Source organism: Homarus americanus, unplaced genomic scaffold (genome assembly GCF_018991925.1).
Source record: "Homarus americanus isolate GMGI-L3 unplaced genomic scaffold, GMGI_Hamer_2.0 scaffold43798, whole genome shotgun sequence".
Taxonomy (NCBI): domain Eukaryota; kingdom Metazoa; phylum Arthropoda; class Malacostraca; order Decapoda; family Nephropidae; genus Homarus; species Homarus americanus.
Window position 1 is genome coordinate 1 of NW_024725808.1, and position 24,328 is coordinate 24,328.

Here is a 24,328-nt window from a genome sequence, read left to right on the forward strand (position 1 = left end):
AAATGTACAATACCTTTAGTTGTCTTTCAGCCTGTGTGTCAAATGATGTCAATGTATACTTATTAAATTGTTTAAGTTAAATTCCCTCAGTACATGGATGTTAAGCTTAGAAGGTTGAGTATTTGGCTTATTGGCACTGTACGAGGTCAACTGTGGCAGTATCTCAGGATTCATCTTTCCATATGGAAATCATAGGAGATAGTGAGAGATAAAAAAGTTGTCCTTTCCCTTAATTGGTTTAAGTTTCAGGCCTTGGTGTTGTTGGGACTCTGACCATTAGGTGTGATCTGCCTTAGTGGTCGGTGGTCCATTTTACTGGTCTCTCTTTGAACCTGAACTTAATTTTTCCCATCCAATTTATCATTCACCAGTTATCAGATTACTAAACATTTAGCCACTTGTTCTGTTCTTTGTTACTTTGTTTTATGACCTTTTTGGTCCAGTGTTGGTGGAGTACCCAGAGGTAACCTGCCATTCTTGGTAGTGAGGACCATCCTGCATGGTCCAGTGTTAGTACAGGAGGAAACTGTAATACCCAGAGAAAACCTGCCATGCTAAGTGTTATTATAGGCAGAGACTGGAATTATTGGTGAAAACTGCCATATGGTAAGATCACACTGTCACCACTTGCTCCTAACACAGTATAAGTTGGGGTCTCAGGACCAACCCATCATATCATCACAATAAACTCATACAAGATTATTTGCTTTTGTCAACAGGTGAAGATCAGCACCCAACATCCAGATGTTCTGGCAGTGGCTTGTGAACATTTTCTGAACAAAAAGCAGGAAGAGATACATGCCCTCATCACTGCTACATTGGAGGGGCACCAGCGTGGCATTATGGGCACTATGACAGTTGAGGTGAGTGGTTGCTTACCTGATAAATAAGGTGTACTATACTGGATGCTTTAATAAAAGAGCTAGTTACAGTACATTTTTGTCATTGATGGATAGATACCTGCATTGTTCTATGTACAGTATATACCAAACCAATTGTAAGCTTGTATGACATTTATATTGAATAAATATTAATATATCTACTGTATCTTCTTATCTATATGGCAGATTTATTGTAAAAAAAAAAGAAGCCTTTCTTTCATTAAATACAGGTTGTACCTCTGTGGTCCGGAAACTCCCGTGGTCCGGAACGATTTTAGTTTGTCCAATAGGTAGATAAGCAGTTTTTTTTTTTTTTTTTTTTTTTTTTTTTTTTACTTATCTGAATTATTATTATTATTACTGGAGTATTGCATTTTTGCCCCTCAGGCTCCAATGTGGGTCAGTGACCTGTGCCTGGGTGGGCTAATCCCCATAAAAAAAACCAACAACAAAGCCGCGGGAAATTAAGGTTTGTTTACATCCGGCAATTCGGCTCTCTCTCTCTGTTTGTCTATACAGTACAGAGTACAACATTTAACCCTTCAATATATATGAACAGTAAATAAGTGTTGCTTTCATATTCTTATGTAGAGTAATGACGATATGTTTTACATGTGCTCACTTACATACGCGCAGTCTCACTTTTTTCTTTAACATTAATGGTTAGCTACGTATATTGTTCCATTTATTAACATTAAATAACATCACTTCGAACAACCATATTAATTTTTACATTAATTTTACTACAGCTACAACCAGGGTCTTATTTTCTTGTTTTATATGTAGAACCAATCAGTCACTTGTTTTGTAAACATTAACGAAAACAATGCCGACAGCTGTCTCGTCTCTTCGTGTGTTTTAATATTCCACGAATTATTAATGAATTGTATTGTTCATTTTGCACACAAACATTAATTCAATAAAAAAAATGAGAAACATTAATTAAAACATATATGAACAGTAAATAAGTGTTGCTTTCATATTCTTATGTAGAGTAATGACGATGTGTTTTTCACATGTGCGCACTTACATACGCGCAGTCTCACTTTTTTTCTTTAACATTAATGGTTTGCTACTTTTATTGTTCTATTTATTAACATTAAATAACATTACTTAAAACAACCATATTAATTTTTTACATTAATTTTACTACAGCTACAACCAGGGTCTTATTTTCTTGTTTTATATATAGAACCAATCAGTCACTGGTTTTGTTATCAACGAAAACAATGCTGTCTCATTTCCTCATCTGTTTTAATATTCTACGTATTATTAATGAATTGTATTGCTCATTTTGCACGCATAAACATTAATTCAATAAAAAAGACATTCAGTAATAAATAATAATGAATCTTTTGTACATAAGAGAAATGACGCTGTTTACACGATTGTGCACGTCGTCTGAACTTTGGCAAGCCGTTCAAACCCATCGAAATTCGAGTTTCCGCTGTCAAAATTTTAAATTATGTAGTTTTTTTTTGTGTCCAAATAAAAAATGGTGAATTAAAAACTCGCGAAATTTGAGAAGCTACTGTACGACATTTAACCCTTCAATATGTCTTCAAAGAGACCACGAAGCAGTGAAAGTGGTGCTAACTTAAGCGCAAGTCAATATCTGTCCAGGAAAAGCGTGAATTTCCATGGTCCGGAAATTTCCATGGTCCGACACCGGTCAGGTCCTGAGGTTGCTGGACTAGAGAGGTACAACCTGTACTAATATTTCTTGTAATGTTTTGTATGGCTTTACAAATAATCTAAAATTTTGTTTTAAGTATTTTTTATTTTAAAGACATTTGTAAAGTACTGTTTCCTGTGTAAGACTTTGTTGTGTTTCAGGATATTTACAAGAACCGCGCCTTGTTTAACTCACGGGTGTTTGAGGTGGCCTCCAAGGACCTCTACGCCCTTGGCATCCATGTTCTCTCCTACACAATTACCGATTTGAGCGATGACCATGTAAGACCTCTTAATTTCTCTAATTTCCTTTTGTTAATTGTAAAACTTTACACTCGTGCCAAAAAGTATCTTTACAATTTTGTGTTAAACAATATGACACAACGGACGAAAGATTTTGACAACCCTACCAGGACAATGAGTCAGTGTCCATTTGATGTGTTTACTCAACTTTTCAGATCATGTACCCAACACCAATGATGCGGACAGTGTGTGTACAGTAGTGGCATGTACTGTATTCCTAAGAAGCAAGGCAAGCATTGTTTACTGCCTTACTCTGAAAATTCTTCCCTTCAAAATTATTTATCTCTTGTTATACTGTAGTTAGCATATTATTTATTGGTATACAGGTGCTCCTCTACTTAAGAATGTTCAACTTACAAACTTTCAGAGATACAAACATCATCACTGAGACTGGATTATTTTGAAGAAAATTCCAGATAGAACAAACATTACCTAAGAGGAGAGGAGTGAGCCAGGTTTTAGGGCTGTATTAAAGGGTATAGCTGTACTAAATATCCATAATCTTTTCATTTTTTTACAATTTGTTTGTATCTACAAGAGTAAAGTTGGACTTACAATCAAGCCTCAGGAACGTAACTCGTTCATAAGTAGAGGAGCACCTGTATTTAGTGGCGGACTGGGTCAAAAATTTCTACCTGGAAAACTTGTAAAAGGGCCCACTCAAAAGGGTCCAAAAGTGCCCACTTAATCCCAAAATGTAGTCAAAGGAATCAAATAAAAGTAAAGGTTTTAAGCAAATAAAATGTTACATCTCTTCAATATTTTTTTCTTTTTTCTGTTATTTCCAAAGTGATGGACCATCACTTTGGGGCCCACCGGGAAATTTCCCAGTATCCTGGTGGGCCAGTCCGCCACTGCCTGTATTGCATTCTGCATTTATGTTATTTAAGTCTCATTAAATTTAAATATGTTGCAATTGGAGGTCAGACTTTAGAAACTTGCAAAACAGGAGCGTTTGCCGCTTGAAAATCTGTCCCCCGAATACGCAACATTCGATTTGCAGTAGCCTCTTCCGCCCTCTTGCGGGGTAAAATGATATGCCATTGCCAGACATAAGATGAAAACTATTAATTTAAATTATATTAACCCACTTTTTCCTAAATCCATGTAAATATGATTCATATCTGATGCTAGAATTTCCCCTCAATAACATTTGTTGGCATCTATGAGTAGAATTCCTTTTGCTCGAGATTTAAGTTATGAAAACACAGTTGGTTGTCCCTCCCCTACTCCTTTTACTTACTTTTTTACTTTTATCCTCTTCACCACTGATCGGCTCGTTAGCTGCTTGGGCGATCGGTCACTTCTCTGTTACACACTGTTAGCAAGTACTATACTGGGCATGCACCGGCTCCTGAATGTACCTAAACCCGCTCCAGTGTTGGTCAAGTCTTGTCTTGAAAGAGCTCACACTCGGTGCCGTCACAACACTTTCTGGTAGATTGTTCCAAGAGTTCACAACTCTCACTCCGAAAAAGTTTGCCCTCACAGTTTTCTGGACTTGAGGCTTATTCAATCTTGAGTTGTGACCCCTTGTGGTGCGAGCGTCCGCCAGCTCCAAGTAAGGACACTCGACTGAGTAGTGCCCCTTGAGATGCTTATACACCTCAATTAAGTCACCCCTTGCCCGTCTGTAGTATAAGCTAGGCAAGTTCAGGCGCTTCAATCTCTCAGTGTAGCTGAGGTGCCAAAGGGCAGGCACCAGTCTGGTGGCCCTCCTTTGAACATTTTCAACCAACTGACAGTCCCTAGCATATCTCAGGGACCAGACGGGGTGACAGTACTCCAGATGGGGAAACACTTCACTCTTGAAGATCGTTTCGATCTAGATATCTGAACGACCTTCTTATAAGACCCAATAATTTATTTGCCTGATTTACCTTCTTCTTGCATTGGCCCGAGAACGTCAGCTCATTGTCAGCATACACACCTAGGTCCTTCTCACACACAGTCTCAAATAGTACAGTTTCTTCTTCCCGTTGGGACACATGATACGCCTCCTTACCGTTGGTACGCCCCAGGTGCATCCTCTTGCACTTCATGACATTGAATCTCGGCAGCCATTTCTTCGACCATTCTTGGAGCCCACAGAGGTCCTTCTACAGCTCTTCACAGTCTGCTTGGTTCTTGTTTCCCAAAATAACTTGGCATCATCGGCAAACATTTGTATGAAGGAGTGTACAACGTCAGGCATGTCATTTATGAAACAAACAAACAAACAGCGGGCCCAATACACTGCCCTGTGGTACCCCGCTTGTGACAGGTACGGATGATGATTTCGTGCCATTAATCACCACACACTGCTTGCGGTCATGTAGAAAGTCTTCTATCAACACTAGGACATTTCTCCAAATTCCGTACTCCTACCCCATACAGATCACTGCAAGCAGCATCTCGCATACCTCTAAATTCACAAGCTTTTTTTTTTTTTAAATTTGATTAGTTTCAATTTATTTCGATATTTCATGTTGCCATTGATGTAGCCCATGCAATCATTTTCCCATTGATGTAGCCTGTGCAAATTTTGTAATTTATTTCATTGGGAATAAATCTGAAATTACTTATAATGTACACCTGCCAAGGAAAGTACGTGTACCCTCAGTGTCAAACAATGACACAATATAACAAACTGGATGAAATATTAAGAAAAGGAATGATTCACTTTAGTAACCCTGCTTTCCGATTATGGCAGTAATTGGGTTATCAGTTATTTGTCTCATAAGTTTGTATATTCTCAATATTTGTACCTTAGAAACCAAAGCTTTTAAGAAGCCACTTTTATTACATACACTACATTACTTTGTGATGTAAGCACCCCAGCCACTATTAAGCTGTTAAGTCTCCTGGGCATGGAGTCCACAACTCGGTAGTAAGGACTCGTCTGGCGGGACTTGGCAACTCTTCCCACGCCTGTAGTGCATTCATGATGACACTTTGGCGCCTCCTGGGGTGGTTCATTGGCATCCGTTGAGTCATGGCAGACCACACGTTCTCAATGGGGTTAAGGTCCGGGGATTGTGGTGGATGTGGCAGTAAGGATATTTCCAGGTGTTGGGCAAACCACTCTTTGACTACGTGACAGGTGTGGACGGGGCTGTTGTCTTGAACATGGTAAAAAGACTCGGGCTCGGGAAACAACAAAGCTCTCACTGAAGGCAGCAGAATGCCCTATAATATGTTAATACAGTACTGTATATACTCTGGACCTGTGAATTGGCCCGGAACAACATCGGCCAGCTCCCCTACACCTACGTGCCTCCACCCAAACAACCCTGCGGTGACTCTGCCACTTCTCCTAGTGGGCACTACCTGGTATGAGTCGTATCTACAAACAGTATTTTAACAAATCAATACTGCATTGATGGAACTCTTCTTAAATAAAACATCAGTTTAAATATGAATTAACAAATGTAATTATGAGATAGAGAATGAGATTTACTACACGTAGTGTTTCATATCTGCCACACTTTAGTACTTCTTTGGTACTTCTGTGATTGTCTGAGCAGCTGAATATCTTTTCATCACAAAAGACTACGTAGTCTCAGAAACTATCTTCTTTGTCGCAGTATTCTTGTGCATATTCCATTCTTCTACCCCTGTTGAACTCAGAGAAGCCACACCTCAGAGAGGTGTGGCTTCTTTGCTGGTGTGTAACTACAGTACACAGATCCATGAAGTAAAGTCTGCTTCGGATAGTCTGAGGAGAGCATCTTGTCCAAGTTCATTCCGAATGCTGACAACTGTGGCAAATGGATCGGCATCAATGGTCCCCAATATTGCCTGATCCAGAGATAAAGGAATGCATATTAATGGCATAACGTAAATGATGAAATATATTAGTATTTCAGTTATTTCGTGACCTTATCAATATTCATACAAATGACAAACCTGGCCATCTTCCAGAGAAGTGCATTGCAGGCGCCTGCTCTAAGGCCTGTTGTTTTTCGCTCCAGTCTCCTCGTAGTGCTGAATCCACTTCTCGACAGTTGACTTGGATACGTCAAGCTACCGCGCATTTCCACAGCTGCTGAGGCCTCGGTTGTGTAGAACGATGATAGATGAACATGTTGAGTTTGACGTCTCCATGATGTGTGACGAGACTGTAGCAAGGATCAAGCATATCGACTAGGAAAGCTTCCTTAGCCCTTACGTTACTTTATAACTGATTCACTATAATCGACCTTTTTTATTTTATTTGGTAGACAAGGGCGAGGTTTGCTTGAATTCAAAGGTAGAGTTCGTACTGTTTTGAAGTTTCTCGAAAGAGCGGCTCATTCATGCTTTCCAACCTTAACGAGAGGCATTGTGTGTTCAACTCGAATACCATCGTAGCCAGGGGTGCAAGGGTCCATGTATTTTTCTCAAAGGGTGAACTGAGGGTTCCTGTTGTCTAACAAAAACTTTTAACAAATGCCTTATTGGCATCATAAATAAAGGTTGAAGACGAAAAAAAAATAGAGTAATTATCTAATCTTTTTGTTCTGTTTCCTAGATGCATAATAGTTGATAGTAGTACAGTATATTGTCATGAACAATGTCATTTGCTTACCCTAGCTTTTTTCACCACAGGCCGCTGCATGTGTGTACATTTAGTAATAAGACAAATTTATTTTAGAAAGATTTGGTTGTTGAAGATATTAAGATATATTCCATTGATTATTACCTAGGTATTTCTATTCTTGATTTTAAGTGGTTATTGAATGTTGGTTTATGAATGCTATTTGATGTCTTGATATCAAGGTTTCCCCCATACTGATGAATCAGTAGTAAGAGTAACTTACTCTTATATTACAGATTTAGCAGGAGAGTCAAAAATTTTCTGTCAATAAGGTGTCGAACTTCCTCTAAAAGATCAAACTCCCTGACAAATTTTAATCATTAAACATATTATTACTTTGGTAAATATTTTTAATTTACTTAGTACTTCAAGATGTGAATAAATTTCATTCATATATGTAGACATGGTATTGATTAGGGCACCACTTATGTTGTACCTGTATAGTATTGCTATGCTGAATAATTTGATTTAAGTTGTGAGGTATGACTCGACTTACTACAGCAGATATGTACGGTAGATAGTATGTAGTTTCACTTTGAATTAAGAGTCAAATTATTAAATCAAAGCACTACTCCTTAGGGCTACCTTAAGGCTCTGGGCATGGCTCAGACAGCTCAGGTGAAGCGTGATGCGAGGATTGGTGAGGCTGAAGCTAAGAAAGATTCCGAAATCCAAAAAAGCTTAGCAGCTGAAACACTCCTTGCTGCACAGTACATAAACAAGACATTGGTGGCCAAGGCTAAGAGAGACTTTGAGTTACAGAAAGCTGCCTATGATCAGGAAGTGAAGAGTCGGGTAAGATGATGTTTGTACTGTACGTGACTTTTTAGGCATCACAATATAGTGTTAAGAAGATTTTTGTGTCTTTAAATTATTTTTTCCTGGCGATGTCTTTTTATAGTTTACAGGATATTAGCACATTTTCATCATCCATCAGCAGTAATGTTGGCCGGTATTCATATTAATGTCCTTCCCATCTCTTTTTTGATGAGTCTTATTTCAAGTCAAGCTGCTCTGTTGTCTCTTTCAATCTGTGTGTTGGTGGGAGGTTTGGCGTAGTGACCTGACATCCAGGAAGGGTGCTACAGGTTATGCGTCCCTTACAGCGGGTGTATAACTAACTTCTGAACAGAACTGTACCTAATTGTTATCAGAGAAGATCCCAGACAACAATATGTTTGAAATGTTTTTAGTTGAACCATTCTTCCTGGCTTGGATCAGCCCCTTAGCATGTGAAGATTTATTTACACAGGACAATTTAGCTGTCTTTTAACACCCTCACTACAGGGACATCACTTTTAATATTTTATTTGGCCAACACCAGATGATTTTGTTCAACATAGAGGGACCCCTGTACTTTATATAAGTGGGTAGTATAAGGCTTTATGTCTGTATGGCCAAATCTTGTGTGATATTCATGGATATTTTTATTGTACAAATTTTGCCTGACTTATCCTTTGTTCCTGCCTAAACCTTATCATCCTTTCCTTCCTTCATCTTAGTTTATTATCATTATCAATGTTGTCTTCACTCTGCCGGTAATTTGTATAGTAAAGAGTATCTCTTTTTCTCCTCTATTTTTGTTCTGCTCCCTGAATTTACTTCTGTTCTGTAGTACAGTATTAGAAAACGAAACAAATTAAGTGGCTCTAGATATATTATTTACTTGCTAGGTACCACAGATATTATGAAAGGTATTGTACTATATCAATGAAATAGATTTATACAATTATCGTGTCTAATGGTCACCTTCCTGTGAGCAGGAAGCGGAAGCCAACTTGGCATACGAGCTACAATCTTGCAAGACCAAACAGAAGATTCAAGAGGAGAAAATGGAGATAAAGGTAACCTATGGTATATGTCATGTTCCATACTGGTATTCATAGTCTGCTCTAATATATGTCATGTTCCATACTGGTATTCATAGTCTGCTCTAATATATGTCATGTTCCATACTGGTATTAATAGTCTGCTCTAATATATGTCATGTTCCATACTGGTATTAATAGTCTGCTCTCGCATATGTCATGTTCCATACTGGTATTCATAGTCTGCTCTAATATATGTCATGTTCCATACTGGTATTCATAGTCTGCTCTCGCATATGTCATGTTCCATACTGGTATTCATAGTCTGCTCTAGCATATGTCATGTTCCATACTGGTATTCATAGTCTGCTCTCGCATATGTCATGTTCCATACTGGTATTCATAGTCTGCTCTAGCATATGTCATGTTCCATACTGGTATTCATAGTCTGCTCTCGCATATGTCATGTTCCATACTGGTATTCATAGTCTGCTCTACGCATATGTCATGTTCCATACTGGTATTCATAGTCTGCTCTACCATATGTCATGTTCCATACTGGTATTCATAGTCTGCTCTATATGTCATGTTTTGGTATTCATAGTCCTGTCATGTTCCATACTGGTATTCATAGTCTGCTCTCGCATATTCCATACTGTATTCATAGTCTGCTCTAATATATGTCATGGTATATGTCATGTTCCATACTGGTATTCATAGTCTGCTCTAGCATATGTCATGTTCCATACTGGTATTCATAGTCTGCTCTCGCATATGTCATGTTCCATACTGGTATTCATAGTCTGCTCTCGCATATGTCATGTTCCATACTGGTATTCATAGTCTGCTCTAATATATGTCATGTTCCATACTGGTATTCATAGTCTGCTGTAGCATATGTCATGTTCCATACTGGTATTAATAGTCTGCTCTAGCATATGTCATGTTCCATACTGGTATTCATAGTCTGCTCTAGCATATGTCATGTTCCATACTGGTATTCATAGTCTGCTCTAATATATGTCATGTTCCATACTGGTATTCATAGTCTGCTCTAATATATGTCATGTTCCATACTGGTATTCATAGTCTGCTCTAATATATGTCATGTTCCATACTGGTATTCATAATCTGCTCTAGCATATGTCATGTTCCATACTGGTATTCATAGTCTGCTCTAGCATATGTCATGTTCCATACTGGTATTCATAGTCTGCTCTAGCATATGTCATGTTCCATACTGGTATTCATAGTCTGCTCTAGCATATGTCATGTTCCATACTGGTATTCATAGTCTGCTCTAATATATGTCATGTTCCATACTGGTATTCATAGTCTGCTCTAGCATATGTCATGTTCCATACTGGTATTCATAGTCTGCTCTAGCATATGTCATGTTCCATACTGGTATTCATAGTCTGCTCTAATATATGTCATGTTCCATACTGGTATTCGTAGTCTGCTCTAGTATATGTCATGATCTTTATACAGGTAAACCTCGATTTAAGAGAGATTACGTTTCTGAAAATCTCGTCACAAATCGGAATATCGTAAATTGAGTTCATTATAACATATAGTTCAATGGGATATGTTCACAACTAGTCCGATATATGCACATGTATCACGAAAAAATCCTGTGCTGATAAAATAAATAGAAAACAATTAAACAACACTCCCTACATCAATAAGAACAAACTTGGCTGCTTCACAATGTCAAGCTTCACCTTCAGAGAGACAGGTTTTCCTGGGCACCTTGGCCTTCCCAGCAATGGCTTCCTAGACATTTTCAAAGTTACACTGCTCACTTTACAGTTACAAAACCAGAGGAAAAACACTTGACAATCTTAGAAAATGTGATGACTATATAAAAATAATAATATAAAAGAAAAAAAAATACTGCATTGTCATTCGGCAATCTTTTCACGGGACATGAGACAGAGAAGCTGAGAGATTCCCCCCCCCCCCTCCCGCTCCCCCTTTCCCCTCTCACGATCACACACTTATTCCAACGGACTTAATGAAATTTAATTTTCTGTGTTTGACCAAATAATAATTTTTTTTTCACATTCTGTGTGAACGATTATGTGTGCATGTAACACAGTAAAAATAAATGGAAGAAAATTATGTACAGTATTACCCTGCTTTACACGGTTTCACTTTCCGCGATTTCTCATTTACGATTTCTCATTTACGCGGTACCTTGCCTTGCCAGAACCGGACTTTCACTTTCCGCGGTGCATCTACTCATATACGCGTGAAGTATATATATTTTTTTTTTATTTAGCTCATAAAATTCATACAAATTACCCAGCCAGAATATAATTTACATTGCTGGAATTCTTATAATATGATGATCATTTTGAATATAAACATCATGGATTTTGCATTAGACATACAAATTTTAGATCTAATGTAATAATTTGGTTTACACAAAGCAAGTATTTTATCTTTTGTGCAAAATATATGAAGTTTACATTCAAAATATTCCCTGACCTGCAAGGAATCCAGAAATGTCAATTATATTATCCTAACTTTAGTCTGAGGTATTATTTATTACTAAACGTTAAAATCTAGTGTTTCACCCAATCATTTCTCAGAGAGGTAGGGGCCAGTGAGCTGGGAAGAGGGGGGGGGGGATTTGAGTCCATTATTTGAATGGACATTAACCTGGCGACTGTATTTCTCTTAAATATTAATTGTGTGAGCATACCATCATAAAATTTAGATGTTATTTTTACTACAACATAGGTATTGTGTCGGAAAAAGTGGAGTTTGGGGGTTGGGCCAGTCTCTATTGGAATTAATCCCATATGTTCTGTTGTTCACTTTACGCGGTTTTCACTTTCCGCTGTACCCTGTGGGTTCAATTGACCACGTAAATCGGGGTACTACTGTATACATATATCTACTGGGGAATTATGTGTTGAACCATAACATAGCTCACAGCTCAGCCTCACCTGTTCTCATTGCTACTGGGTGGCGAGTTCGCTACACAATTACGTACCATCTCCATGGATGTTATTCATTATCTCTCATTTTGTGATTATTTTGCATTAAAATCGCTTTTTCAGGAATGCATCCCAATTGTTACACAAGAGATACTTCCTGTACAGTACAGTATTCCACAGGTCAGCGAGTTTGGCCAGACAATGGCCATTGTTTTTGCATTTTTTTTTTTTATCGTAACTAGGGAGTTTGTCTTAAAACATCACCATCGTTCAAGTGAAATATCCTAAATAGAGAGATCATAGTTCGAGGTTTACCTGTACCTGAATGCTATATACTCATACATACCTGAGTATTGTAAACTCATGCATGCCTGACTACTGTAAACCTATTTATTGACCAGATAGTGGAGAAGAAGGCAAAAATCCTGGTGGAGCAACAGGAGATCCTGCGACAGGAAAAACATCTGGATGTTACTGAGAAGCAGCCAGCTGAGGCAGCAAAATACAAGTTGGGCTTCTTTGTCTCATTGATACATATATTGCAGTAACATACAGTATTAATAACACATACACTGAATAATAGAAAAGGAGAATTTTACAAAGTTAAAAAAAAACATTACAACCTGGATCTAACAGAGACACTGGCAAAACAATCACATACTGTACTACTAAAATTGTCATATTAAAAAACAACAAACATGAGGTCATAAGATAGATAGGGATATTTATTAACTAAAATCATTATATCAGTGTACATTTGATTCAGCATATACAATCATGTCACATCTTACACACATTCAACTTAACACACTTGGCTTAGGGAAAAAAAGAGTGATGCGGTTAGTGTATGGCTGGGGGAGATACTTCTACCCACACCTGGAAAATATTGTTATAAATGTATTTAATTTTGGGATTATTATTCCGATAATTATTTATATGCATTATTTGCTCTCCCAAACACAAAGACAGGCTGACAGCCTGCCGACAGACTGCATGTGTGTCACCGAGCACTTTTTATGAAAAATAATGCAAATAAAATAAATTCTAAATTAATTATGTATAGGAAATAAGTATCATGATCAGTAAATATATGCATTGCTGGCCATCTCAGATACAAAGGCAAGCAGAACATAGCTGCTAAATGCGTGGGTGACCACAAGCGCTCGCCGTCATAATGATTTGTCCCCTTATCTCCCTCCCCTTCCCTTCCTCCGTGCTGCCAGAGAAGTTTCTAGAGGGTTGATATATAGTTTTTCTTACTTTATTGTTTTATCATTTAAAAAGGTCAAAAATTATTTTTTAAAAAGATGATTATTCTCGATTCACCCCACGTACGACCAGTGACACACAAACCCATGGCTAGAGGGTTAAATATAATGAAAGAAGGCATAAATGAAGGCATTTGTACATTAAAAGATGAGAGAAAGAAAACTAAATTAAGCAGGGTTAGTCAACTGAAACCAATGGCTTAAAGTAAGTGGTTTAAACCAAAGAAAAAATATCTATGCCCCTTTTTGTTGCTTTTTTATTACTTACAGATGATTTTACCGAGTTCCAGTAGATTTGGAAAAGGCTTATGATATGGTGAGCATAAAAGCATTGTGGGAGGTATCACAAGTGTATGGAATGGGAGGAAGGCTATTAAATGCAGTAAAAGGATTCAGTGAGAGCAGCAGGGTAACAGTAAGAGTAAATGGGAAAGAAAGTGAAACAATTGTGTTATGCTCCTTTGGTTGTTCAGTTATACTGTACACTGGTGAAAATGGTGATAATAAGCTTACAGGGCGGTACACATCTCAAATCATGACTATAAGGAGCCAAGTTGCCACTGTTCAGTATATGGTTGGGCCCCGAGTCTATGATTTTATTGTGTTCAGATCATGTATTATATGGGTCCAGGGGAGCCAGGTTGCCACTGCCCATCTCTCCAACTGTATTTAAATAAATTCTTTAAAAACTTTCAAAAAGTAAATTATCTTTTTCATGCATTAAGGAGAAACTTAAACTTAGTTTTTAACTTCAAGCATGTACTGTACGATGAGTCTGAATGACTGATCAAAGCTTGTGTTTTATAAACTTGACTTTTGTAATGATTTTTTTTAAGATGGAAAAGAGTATAAATGATTGCTAAATCATCCTGAATGTAATGTTTATGATTAATAGCATATTAAAAAGTTCATAAAAAAAAGGACCACTAATACTTAAGACTTATTAGAACCAACATAATAGCAATAAATCCAAAATTAAAACATGTTTTGTTTAAAAAAACGAAACAAAAATTTTAGTTGTTTTGTTTTGTTTAAAACAATGATTTTTGCCAGCCCTGAAATTAAGGAAGATTGATAAATGTAAATTATGGCATCAAATTTCTAAATGGATATTGACTCATTACCTTTAGGATGGAGACTCTTGCTGCAGCTCAGAAGCAGAAGACCATCCTGGAGTCAGAGGCTACAGCTGAGGCCATGCTACTGAAAGGGGAGGCTATGGCCTATGCCATAAAGGTTAGTCCTGCAATATTGATTGTATCACACTGGATAACACCTTCTCACATCTATCCCAGGATGAGGATTGAACTGAGGACACAGTAGTGAGATGCATGTACAGTACATTTCATATCAGGCATTTAAGAGTTTGGGGATAAATTTTGATGTGTGATCTTAATTAAGCACCACAGGTGCCGGTATTATTACACTCATAGTACAGTACAATATTAAATTGTGACAAGACTTGATAAGGAAGTTGTATTAATTGTGAGAAATGACCTGTAGTGTACAGTACAGTGAAACCTCTGCATAATGGATTACTGTATATGGAGAGGAAAATCCTTTATATCTACAGTATGGTCTATTAGATGTGAACTTCCATCTAACGAACTGTATAGTGGTGAAAGTACATTATATTGAGGGTCTGTTAGATGTGAAACCCCCATCTAACAGATTATTTGAAGAGAGAAGTCTGTTATATGGAGGATTAACTGTATACAGTATTAATAAAGAGTGTTGAAAATGTCTTTCGACAACTGTGTCATAGATTTTCATCTCCCTTAACACAGGCAAAAGCAGATGCAGAAGCAGCAAAAATGATCTTCAAGGCTGAAGCATGGAAGGAGTTTGGAGACGCTGCTATTCTGAGCATGTATCTGAACACCCTGCCCAAGGTACAGTACAGTATTCGAAACTGTTCGGTCTCTTGTGTTTGTAGTCTTCAGTTATAACCACTTATTCAGAGACATGTAGTTGCAATTGATGGGTCCCTCAAATTGTAACCCCTGAAGTATATACTGGACTGGACAGAAAAAAAAAGGAGTATTTGAGTGTTGTTTTTTATTTTATGTTAAGTAGTGCAAAGCAGAGGTGGTGTAGGTCCAGGCATATGGTGCATATACACTGATCATTGATGTATTTATTGATTTTGTACAGAATTATAACATGAACTACTGTATGGGTGAATGGGGAGGGGAGGTTATTGAAAATTGCACTGAGTAGTTTTTAAAGTCTTAGACACCCCTGCTGTTTTAGTTTTACCTTTACCTTTATCCTCTTTGCCACTGATCGGCTCGTTAGTCGCTTGGGTGGTCTTTCACGTCTCTGTTACGCACTGTTGGCAAGTACTGGGCGTGCGCTGGCTCCTGAATGTATCCGATCCTGCTCCAGTGTTGGTCAAGTCTGGCTTTGAATGAGCTCGCACTCTGCCGTCACAACATTCTCTGGCAGGTTGTTCCAAGAGTCCACAATTCTCACTCCAAAAAAGTTACCCTTCACAGTTTTCTGTACTTGCAGTTTCTTTTACCTTCAGCTGTGACCCCTTTTGGGGTAGGCATCCGCCAGCTCCAGGTATGGACACTCGACTGAGTAGTGTCCTTTGAGATATTTATACACCTCAATTAGGTACCCCCTTGCCCTTCTGTAGTACAATATAAGCTAGGCAGTTGCAGGTACTCTAATCTCTCTGGATAACTGAGATGCCGAAGTGCAGGCACCAGTCTGGTGGCCCTCCTTTGGACATTTTCAATCAATTGACAGTCCCTAGCATATCTTGGGGACCAGGCAGGGTGAGAGTACCTCAGATGGGGAAGCACCTCACTCTGGAAGATAGTTATGAGGAACAGACCATCTAGATATCTGAACGACCTTCTTATAAGACAAACTAGTTTAGTTGCTTGATTCACCCTTTCACAATGGTTCGAGGTATTCAGTTTATTGTCAACATACACACCCAGGTCTTTTTTGCATTCTCTCTCTGTTAATGCAGTTTCTTCATCCCGTTAGGACATATGATACGCCTCCTTACTGTTGGTGCAACCCAGGTGCATCCTCTTACACTTCATGACATTGAATCTCAGCAGCCATTTCTTTGACCACTCTTGAAGCTCACAGGAATCTTTCCGCAGCTCTTCGCAGTCTCTTTGGTTCTTAATTTCCCTGAATAACTTGGCATCGTCCGCAAACATTTGTATGGAGGAGTGTATAGCTTCTGGCAAGTCATTTATGAAACAAACAGACAAAAATGGGCCCAATACAGCCCTGTGGTACCCCGTTTGTCACGGGTACATATGACGATTTCGTGCCATTAATCACCACACACTGCTTGTGATCATGCAGAATGTCTCCAATCCATGCTAAGACACTTCCCTGAATTTTATACCCTTCCAGTCCAATTCTCAGCCTTTCATAGGGTATGTGTCAAAAGCCTTGTCAAAATATAGGTATATATAGTTGATATTGCCACCCTGCTCCAGAATTTGAGTTAAAACATCCAGTACCTTGAATAATTGTGTTAAACAGGAGTGTCCCGGCATAAAACTCTGTTGGTAGTCCTTTACAAGGTTGTTTCGGAGTATATGTTCCATCATGGCATCTCTTATAATGCTCTCAAGTACTTTACACACTATGCTAGTCAGGCTCACTGGTTTATAATTGTAAGGGTGGAAACGATCTTCCTGCTTGTTACCGCTGCACACTCGCTCGTTTGCTGGTGCGACCAACACTTGGGGGGTTGGACAGAGGTGAGAACGACACTTCTACCTGTGTCGCCGTCAGATTCACCCCAGCCGTGATTACAGTCACTACCTTCCCGTCTGTGCCCCGGTGTTTCGTCTACTGTATCAAAACATCGGCCACTGTCGCTCGAGTGAGGAGTTGAATGGACGCTTCCCCCTGAGAGTGGATCACTGTGTTCCAGAATTTTCCCCAGGGCCACTGCCACAGGAAATATCTGTTCATTGTTTGATTCTTTTGTTGTTTGATTCCTTTAATTTCTGACTCCCGTTTATTGTTTGATTCTATCAGTTGTTGACTCCCATTAATTGTTAATTCCATTAATTGTTTGATTCCATTAATTGCTGACTCCCAGTAATTGTTTGCTTCCATTAATTGTTTGCTTCCATTAATTGTTTGACTCCATTAACTGTCAATTTCAAACGGTTGTTTGTTATTCCTCAGAAAACCATGGTCCTTGACTTTCCTTTTTTAAGATCCTGATTAGTCTGGTAAGGGATTTCTATCCCTAAGTCCCAGGCCTTTACAATAATTATTCATGGAGTGACGATTGCCCTTCTTGAATATAGGACTCGGATAAGCCATATTTCAATCACTGGGAACATTTTGCTCATCCAGGCATTTACAGAACAAGCTCATTGCACAACTCTCATAGCACTCTGGGATGCACTATGTCAGGGCCGGAACTCTTATGAACCTTTAGCTTTTCTTTTATCCTCTTCACCACTGATCGGCTCGTGAGCCGCTTGGGCGATCGGTCACGTCTCTGATTACTTTTCCTTTTCTTTTATCCTTTTCACCAAATGATCGGCTCGTTAGCCGCTTGGGCGATCGGTCACGTCTCTGTTACGCACTGTTGGCAAGTACTGGGCAGTGGGCATGCACCGGCTCCTGAATGTACCTGAACCTGTTCCAGTGTTTGTCAAGTCTTGTCTTGAAATAGCTCACACTCGGTTCCGTCACAACACTTTCTGGTAGATTGTTCCAAGAGTTCACAACTCTCACTCCGAAAAAGTTTGCCCTCACAGTTTTCTGGACTTGCTGCTTCTTCAATCTTGAGCTGTGACCCCTTGTGGGGCGAGCGTCCGCCAGCTCCAAGTAAGGACACTCGACTGAGTAGTGCCCCTTGAGATGCTTATACACCTCAATTAAGTCACCCCTTGCCCGTCTGTAGTATGGGCACTGTGTCAAACTGTCTGTCCTCAAATGCAGAAGATTGTTCGCATCCTCTTTTGTCAACATCGAGAAAAGGAAACTGTTCAATGCATCCGCCTTGTCTTGGTCAGAATCTGTGTAACTACTATCTCCAAGCCTACTCATCTTTTTATTTTCGACATTGCATAGCGGTAAAACCCCTTCTGGTCTGACTTAACTTCACTCATAATCTGCCTCTGGAACTTTTTCAGCCCTTCAATATTCTGGCTGTGCTTGGTTCCTGGATCTGACATACATCCTCCTGTCCTGCTTATACTTTGTCCTAACCCACATCTCAAATTTCTTAGTTTTCTTCTTAATTTTGTCCACCGCCACATGGTTCTTGTGTAACGGTCTCCTTATATTCCTGGAGGCACTGGGTTTGGTTTTGGGTAGATATTTATCGATCAAATGGTTCACTTTACTGGCTGTGATATTCAGTGTAGTGTCTGCATTCTTATATCTTAGTGAGTCATGGCTCAGCAATGTCAATATTGTTATTATTACAGTCGACCCTCGTTAATTCGGACTCCTTTAATCCGGATTTCGGATAATTCGGACAAAATCTGAACAAACGAACTTTTTTTTTTTTTTTTTTTTTTTTTTTTTTTTTTTTTTTTTTTTTTTTTTTTATATATAAAGATTTGTAGGAATATTACCTACGCAGACCTTAAGCTAAAATGCTGGTCCACCCACTGCTGTGATAAAACACCAGCGTCTTTTTGGTCAAATGTAACATCTTCACCACTAGTGTTGGGGGGGATGCAACTTTTAGCTTCAGACATGAAAAATATTTACCATTTACTGCCAGTAAACAATGGAAACGTAAAATTTGTACCAATTAGTAATGAAAAGTTGTGCACTTCCTTCAGCAAATGAAGCTCACCAACTTACAATAGGCTAAATTACCTTACAATGTGTTTTCAGTAGTCTATGTTGAAGTTCTTAACACAGGCTAACTTATCATATCATATACGGTATCACAGTTCTCATTGATCTACAAAAAATACCGGTAATAAAAACCTTTTTGATATTTCACACTTGATATAATACCCGGTAATCTACTTCAACCTCCTATTGTTTACAACGACACATGACGCACCACCAGCTGTTGAGTATCAGCTACACGGTACACGTGTTTTTCGAATCGTTTTCAGTTAAAAAACTGTTACATCACATGTATATTTTACCTTAACTGTGCCTGAATGAATATATTCTCGGAAATAAATAGTAGTTTTGCTGAAACGTGATGTATTTTAATGTAAAATAGGATAAAATACATGACGAAAACAAAAGACTTTACCTAACCTTCCGATGTTCTAGAGAAGTTACTCGTTTTTTTAATAGTTTTTGTTAAAATACTGTTATATTACAATGGTATTCTATTCATACTGTGCTTGATATAATGCATTCACGGAAATGTAATATTTTTGCTGAAATGACGTAGGTATTAGTGGAAAGTGGGATAAAATCGTGACAAAAACAATGACTTTCGCTTTCTTTCGTTCAAAAGATGTTACCGTAATCGCTTTTCGATTGGTTTTCAGTTAAAAAACTGTTGTATTACATTAATATCCTATCCTAATTGACTTGAATAAATACTACGATACCATATTTCTGAATATTTTCATTAAAATCCATCCAAATCATTTTCCTTGTCATCGTCTGCAGCACCAAACAGCTTCTCCCAGTCCTCTCCTTGAACAGGGCTAGAGGGTACGTGTTTTTCGAATCGTTTTCAGTTAAAAAACTGTTACATCACATGTATATTTTACCTAAACTGCGCCTGAATGAATATATTCTTGGAAATATATAGTAGTTTTGCTGAAACGTGATGTATTTTAATGTAAAATAGGATAAAATACATGACGAAAACAAAAGACTTTTCCTAACCTTCCGATGTTCTAGAGAAGTTACTCGTTTTTTTTAAAGTTTTCGGTATTCTATACATAATGTGCTTGATATAATACATTCACGGAAATGTAATATTTTTGCTGAAATTACGTACGTATTACAGTGGAAAGTGGGATAAAATCGTGACGAAAACAATGACTTTGAAATATAATGCAATATTAACCCCTAAATCGGTTAATTCGGACAATCGGCTAAAACGGACACCCTTCCCCCCCTATTAGTCCGAATTAACAAGGGTCGACTGTATTGACTCTATATCTGTATTTTCCAGGCTAAATAGACTTTCAATATCAATATATCAATATCAGTGAATTTAATGCTAAGTGTGACAATAGTAATTCTTATAATGCTCAGTGTGACAGTAGTAAGTCTTATAATGCTCAGTGTGACAGTTGTAAGTCTAATAATACTCAGTGTGACAGTAGTAAGTGCCAGTACCAAAGTTGTGAAAAATTTTACCTTCTACACTGAATTTTTGAGGTTGAGAAATTAATCATATCACAAGAAGTTAATAAAGTGATAGTACAGTACAGTATATTACTTCATACCATTACCAGTGTTTCTTGAAAATAAATTCTCAAATTTTTGCAGATGTTGAATGGTGTGAGTACGAGTTTGTCTAATACCAAGAGCATTAAGATGGTGTCTTCAGGCGACTCACCCGTGGGGGCACAAAAGTTGACACAAGAGGTCATCAACATTACTTGCTGTGTCCCTGACATGGTTAAGAATATGACTGGGGTTGATATTCTGAAGGTGAGCTTTTAATGAGGTGATAATTTAGTGTTTTAAAACCTATAGGAAGATTTGAAAGATGGTTGTGTTATTGTAGATTGTTGTGAAGATTACCTGGTGGAAGTGTTGTAGAGATAGTTGTAGATTGGTTGTGGTATATTACAGTAGATTGTAGTTAATATAAGAGGAGATAAACAATTGATATAGATCAAGTATGAAGAATTTTATGAAAACAAATAGAAGTGGAAGTTTTAGCATTGTCTACACCGAATGTTTGAGAAAGTACAGGAGTTTGTAGTTATTAATATTCTGACAACATATGGACAACAACACCATCCTTCTCAGTGTTAAGTCTAAATGATGAGATTAAATTCTACAAAATTAAAAGATTAAAGGCAAGATGTACAGTAGTTCTAGCCACTTGTTATATGAATGAAATAACTAAAAAAACTCTCCAGTTTTACTTATATAGTACAATTTACAGTACTGTACTTGTGTTGATCCAATCCATAATTTTTCACTTTTTAGAATCCATTGTTATACACATTTTTCAAAGTAAATATTGTTAAGTATTATAAGAATGTTGATATGATTATACTTAACACTTAACCTGAAAGACTGATTGGTGCCATTTTATCTTTCAGACTCTGAGTGTTGCATAAGCGGGTCATATTAAGAAATTTATTTTCGAGAGGAAACTTATGAGTACAGCATGTACCCAATGTTTAATAACAGTTGTTTGGTACTGTATATCTGTATGTTTTTACACTTACCCACAAAAGTCCTGTCGCCTCACATCCTGAGCCACGAACCCCGAGATTCAGACTCGTGAATCTGAACCATTTATGGTCAGAATGATGCGTCAGTGTCTACTGCCTCGGGTGCACAAGGCGAGGGGACAGGACTTTTGTGGGTGATTGACTGTACAGTGGTAGTAAAGTAACAGCAGTTGTTATGCATGTATGTACACTTGCCACAAAAAGTTCTCGAACAACTGGGCTTGACAGATTTCAGAATGAACACTATGGCTTGTGTCATCTCAGAATGGTTAGTGTGCCTGGTTGAGAAGTGACTCTCAATATTTTATAATAATATATGTTATTTGTTTTTACAGTAAAAGTGTTTACAGTTTAAAAGAAGAGATTTAATTTGAAATAAAACTTCCTCAAAGAGCAATGTTCTGATTTCTCATTCATTTTGACATATTTTATGAACCTTAGGGCATTCGAGAACTTTTTGTGGTGAGTGTTCACATGTAATAAAGTCAATAATAAGTTGCATGTACCATTATTAAAATTATATTATTGTTGAATACAGTAGTAGTTATGTAGTAGTAAAGCAATGTACAGTGGTTGAACATGGTATTATTGCTACTGATAACCACTTCAGTTTGAATTATAAGGCTGAACCACAGTGGGTGTCAGCCAGAACCACAGTGGGTGTCAGCCAGAACCACAGTGGGTGTCAGCCAGAACCACAGTGGGTGTCAGCCAGAACCACAGTGGGTGTCAGCCAGAACCATAGTGTGGGTCAACTTGGGAATGATTGACTGTGTATTGTATATTCTCGAGTCCTTCCTTCCTGTATTGATTATTGGAGTAGCGGCATCTATTGTTTGAGTTTGTCTTGTTTCCTTTACTTTATCTTTAGTTTATGTATCTTATCATTATCCTCTACCATCTTGCTTTACTTTATCCTTTTTGCCATTGATCAGCTTGTTAGCCTCTTGGGCAGTTAGTTATGTCTCTGTTACACACTGTTGGAAGTACATTTCATGTGTTTTTACAATTGTCTTAAAATGTTTCATTGATGCATTCAGTCATTCCTTGTTAAAGTCTCTATTATGTAGAACATTGGCTTGATAAGACCTTGTTTCTGCTTCCTTCAGTATCATTTCAAGAACTACTATTACTGTATCTCATGCTTTGGTCCTCTTCATGGGCTATTTGCTCATTAGGTGTATCAGGTGCTGTGTGAAATAATTCAAGACCAAACTTGACCAACACCTGTGGAGTTACAGATACATTCTGCAGCCAGTACATGCCCAGTACTTGCTAATAGTTTGTAAAAGAGATGTAACGAAATGGCTGGCAAGTTTATAAGTGGTGTAGAGGATAAAATAAAGACATTCTGGCACCAGTACATGACCAGTACTTGCCAAGAATGTGCAGCAGAGAGCCAGTACATGACCAGTACTTGCCAAGAATGTGTAACAGAGAGCCAGTACATGCCCAGTATTTGCTAACAGTGTGCAACAGAGCCAGTACATGACCAGTATTTGCTAACAATGTGTAACAGAGAGCCAGTATTTGCTTACTTTGTAACAGACACATGACCAACCTCCCAAGTGGCTGTCAGGTGGCATAGAGTAAAGATTTTTGATACATTTTAAACTTGATCCATTTCTTCAGTCCATATTTTGTGTTAAAACTTTCAAGTGCTGAGAGTCTGAGGTGCTGCCCTTCATCATGGAAATAATAAAGTATACTACCCATGCTCCCCCCCCCCCCCTTATCTCCCCAGGTTATGGGGAACATTTTCTAATACAATGATAATTAAAAAAACAATGATTTTTGCATAAGGAATAAATATTTGTTCATTGACTGGTGAAGGAAGTGTTTACTGTACATACCTACTGTACAGTTTACTGTATGTTTGGTGAACAAAAACTTAGCAGGTATTAGTTCTTAAAAACTTTTCTTCACAAAATCTTGATACTTTAAGTGAATTTAGGTGATTTTTTATGCACAAAACATTGTTCACCTGTATTAAGCAACATTTTTGTTTGTACATGAAACTTTTTTATTACTTTGGCTACAAAATGATCTTTGTATTATCATTTATTGTAATAGTTATCAGTTGCTTCCCTGGAAAAATTTTTATCAAAAGAATTTATATGTACTGAATCTGTTATTACTATACAGTGTACTATACTATACTATACTACTGTATACCAGGGCCGGATTCAGGAGTGGGCAAAGTGGGCAGCTGCCCAGGGGCCTCCACATGTGCGGTAGTAGCTATATCAGGGCTGGTCGACTTGAAACCACATGAATGACTCCATTCATGTTTCACTTTTGTGTGTGTGTTGGGAATTTGTACACTATCAATAAATATACAATTAATTAAAAATTTCTCAATGTTCTAATTTCCTCAATATACTGCATATGGCTTCAAAATTCTCCAAAGAAGTATTCAAATTTCAAAATTTTCCTGGGGGTCTTACAGCGCCCCCCGGAACTCCCAGATGTTTAGGCTCGCTTCACTCGCCACCCCACCCTCTTGGGTAGTTATAATGAGGGGAGCCTCCACA

General features: G+C 38.0%; 1 protein-coding gene across 1 annotated transcript; it reads left to right on the top strand.

Moving 5' to 3' along the window:
* Positions 1–719: 719 nt before the first annotated feature.
* LOC121865295 (flotillin-1-like) lies at positions 720–23,555 on the top strand (the record flags this gene model as incomplete). The annotated part of the gene is given in 9 exon segments (XM_042364639.1): positions 720–863; positions 2,718–2,837; positions 7,996–8,211; positions 9,180–9,260; positions 12,574–12,680; positions 14,571–14,676; positions 15,228–15,332; positions 20,872–21,036; positions 21,660–23,555. Coding segments are annotated over 9 exon segments (1,062 nt in total), but the record flags the coding sequence as incomplete, so codon positions are not given.
* Positions 23,556–24,328: the final 773 nt, after the last annotated feature.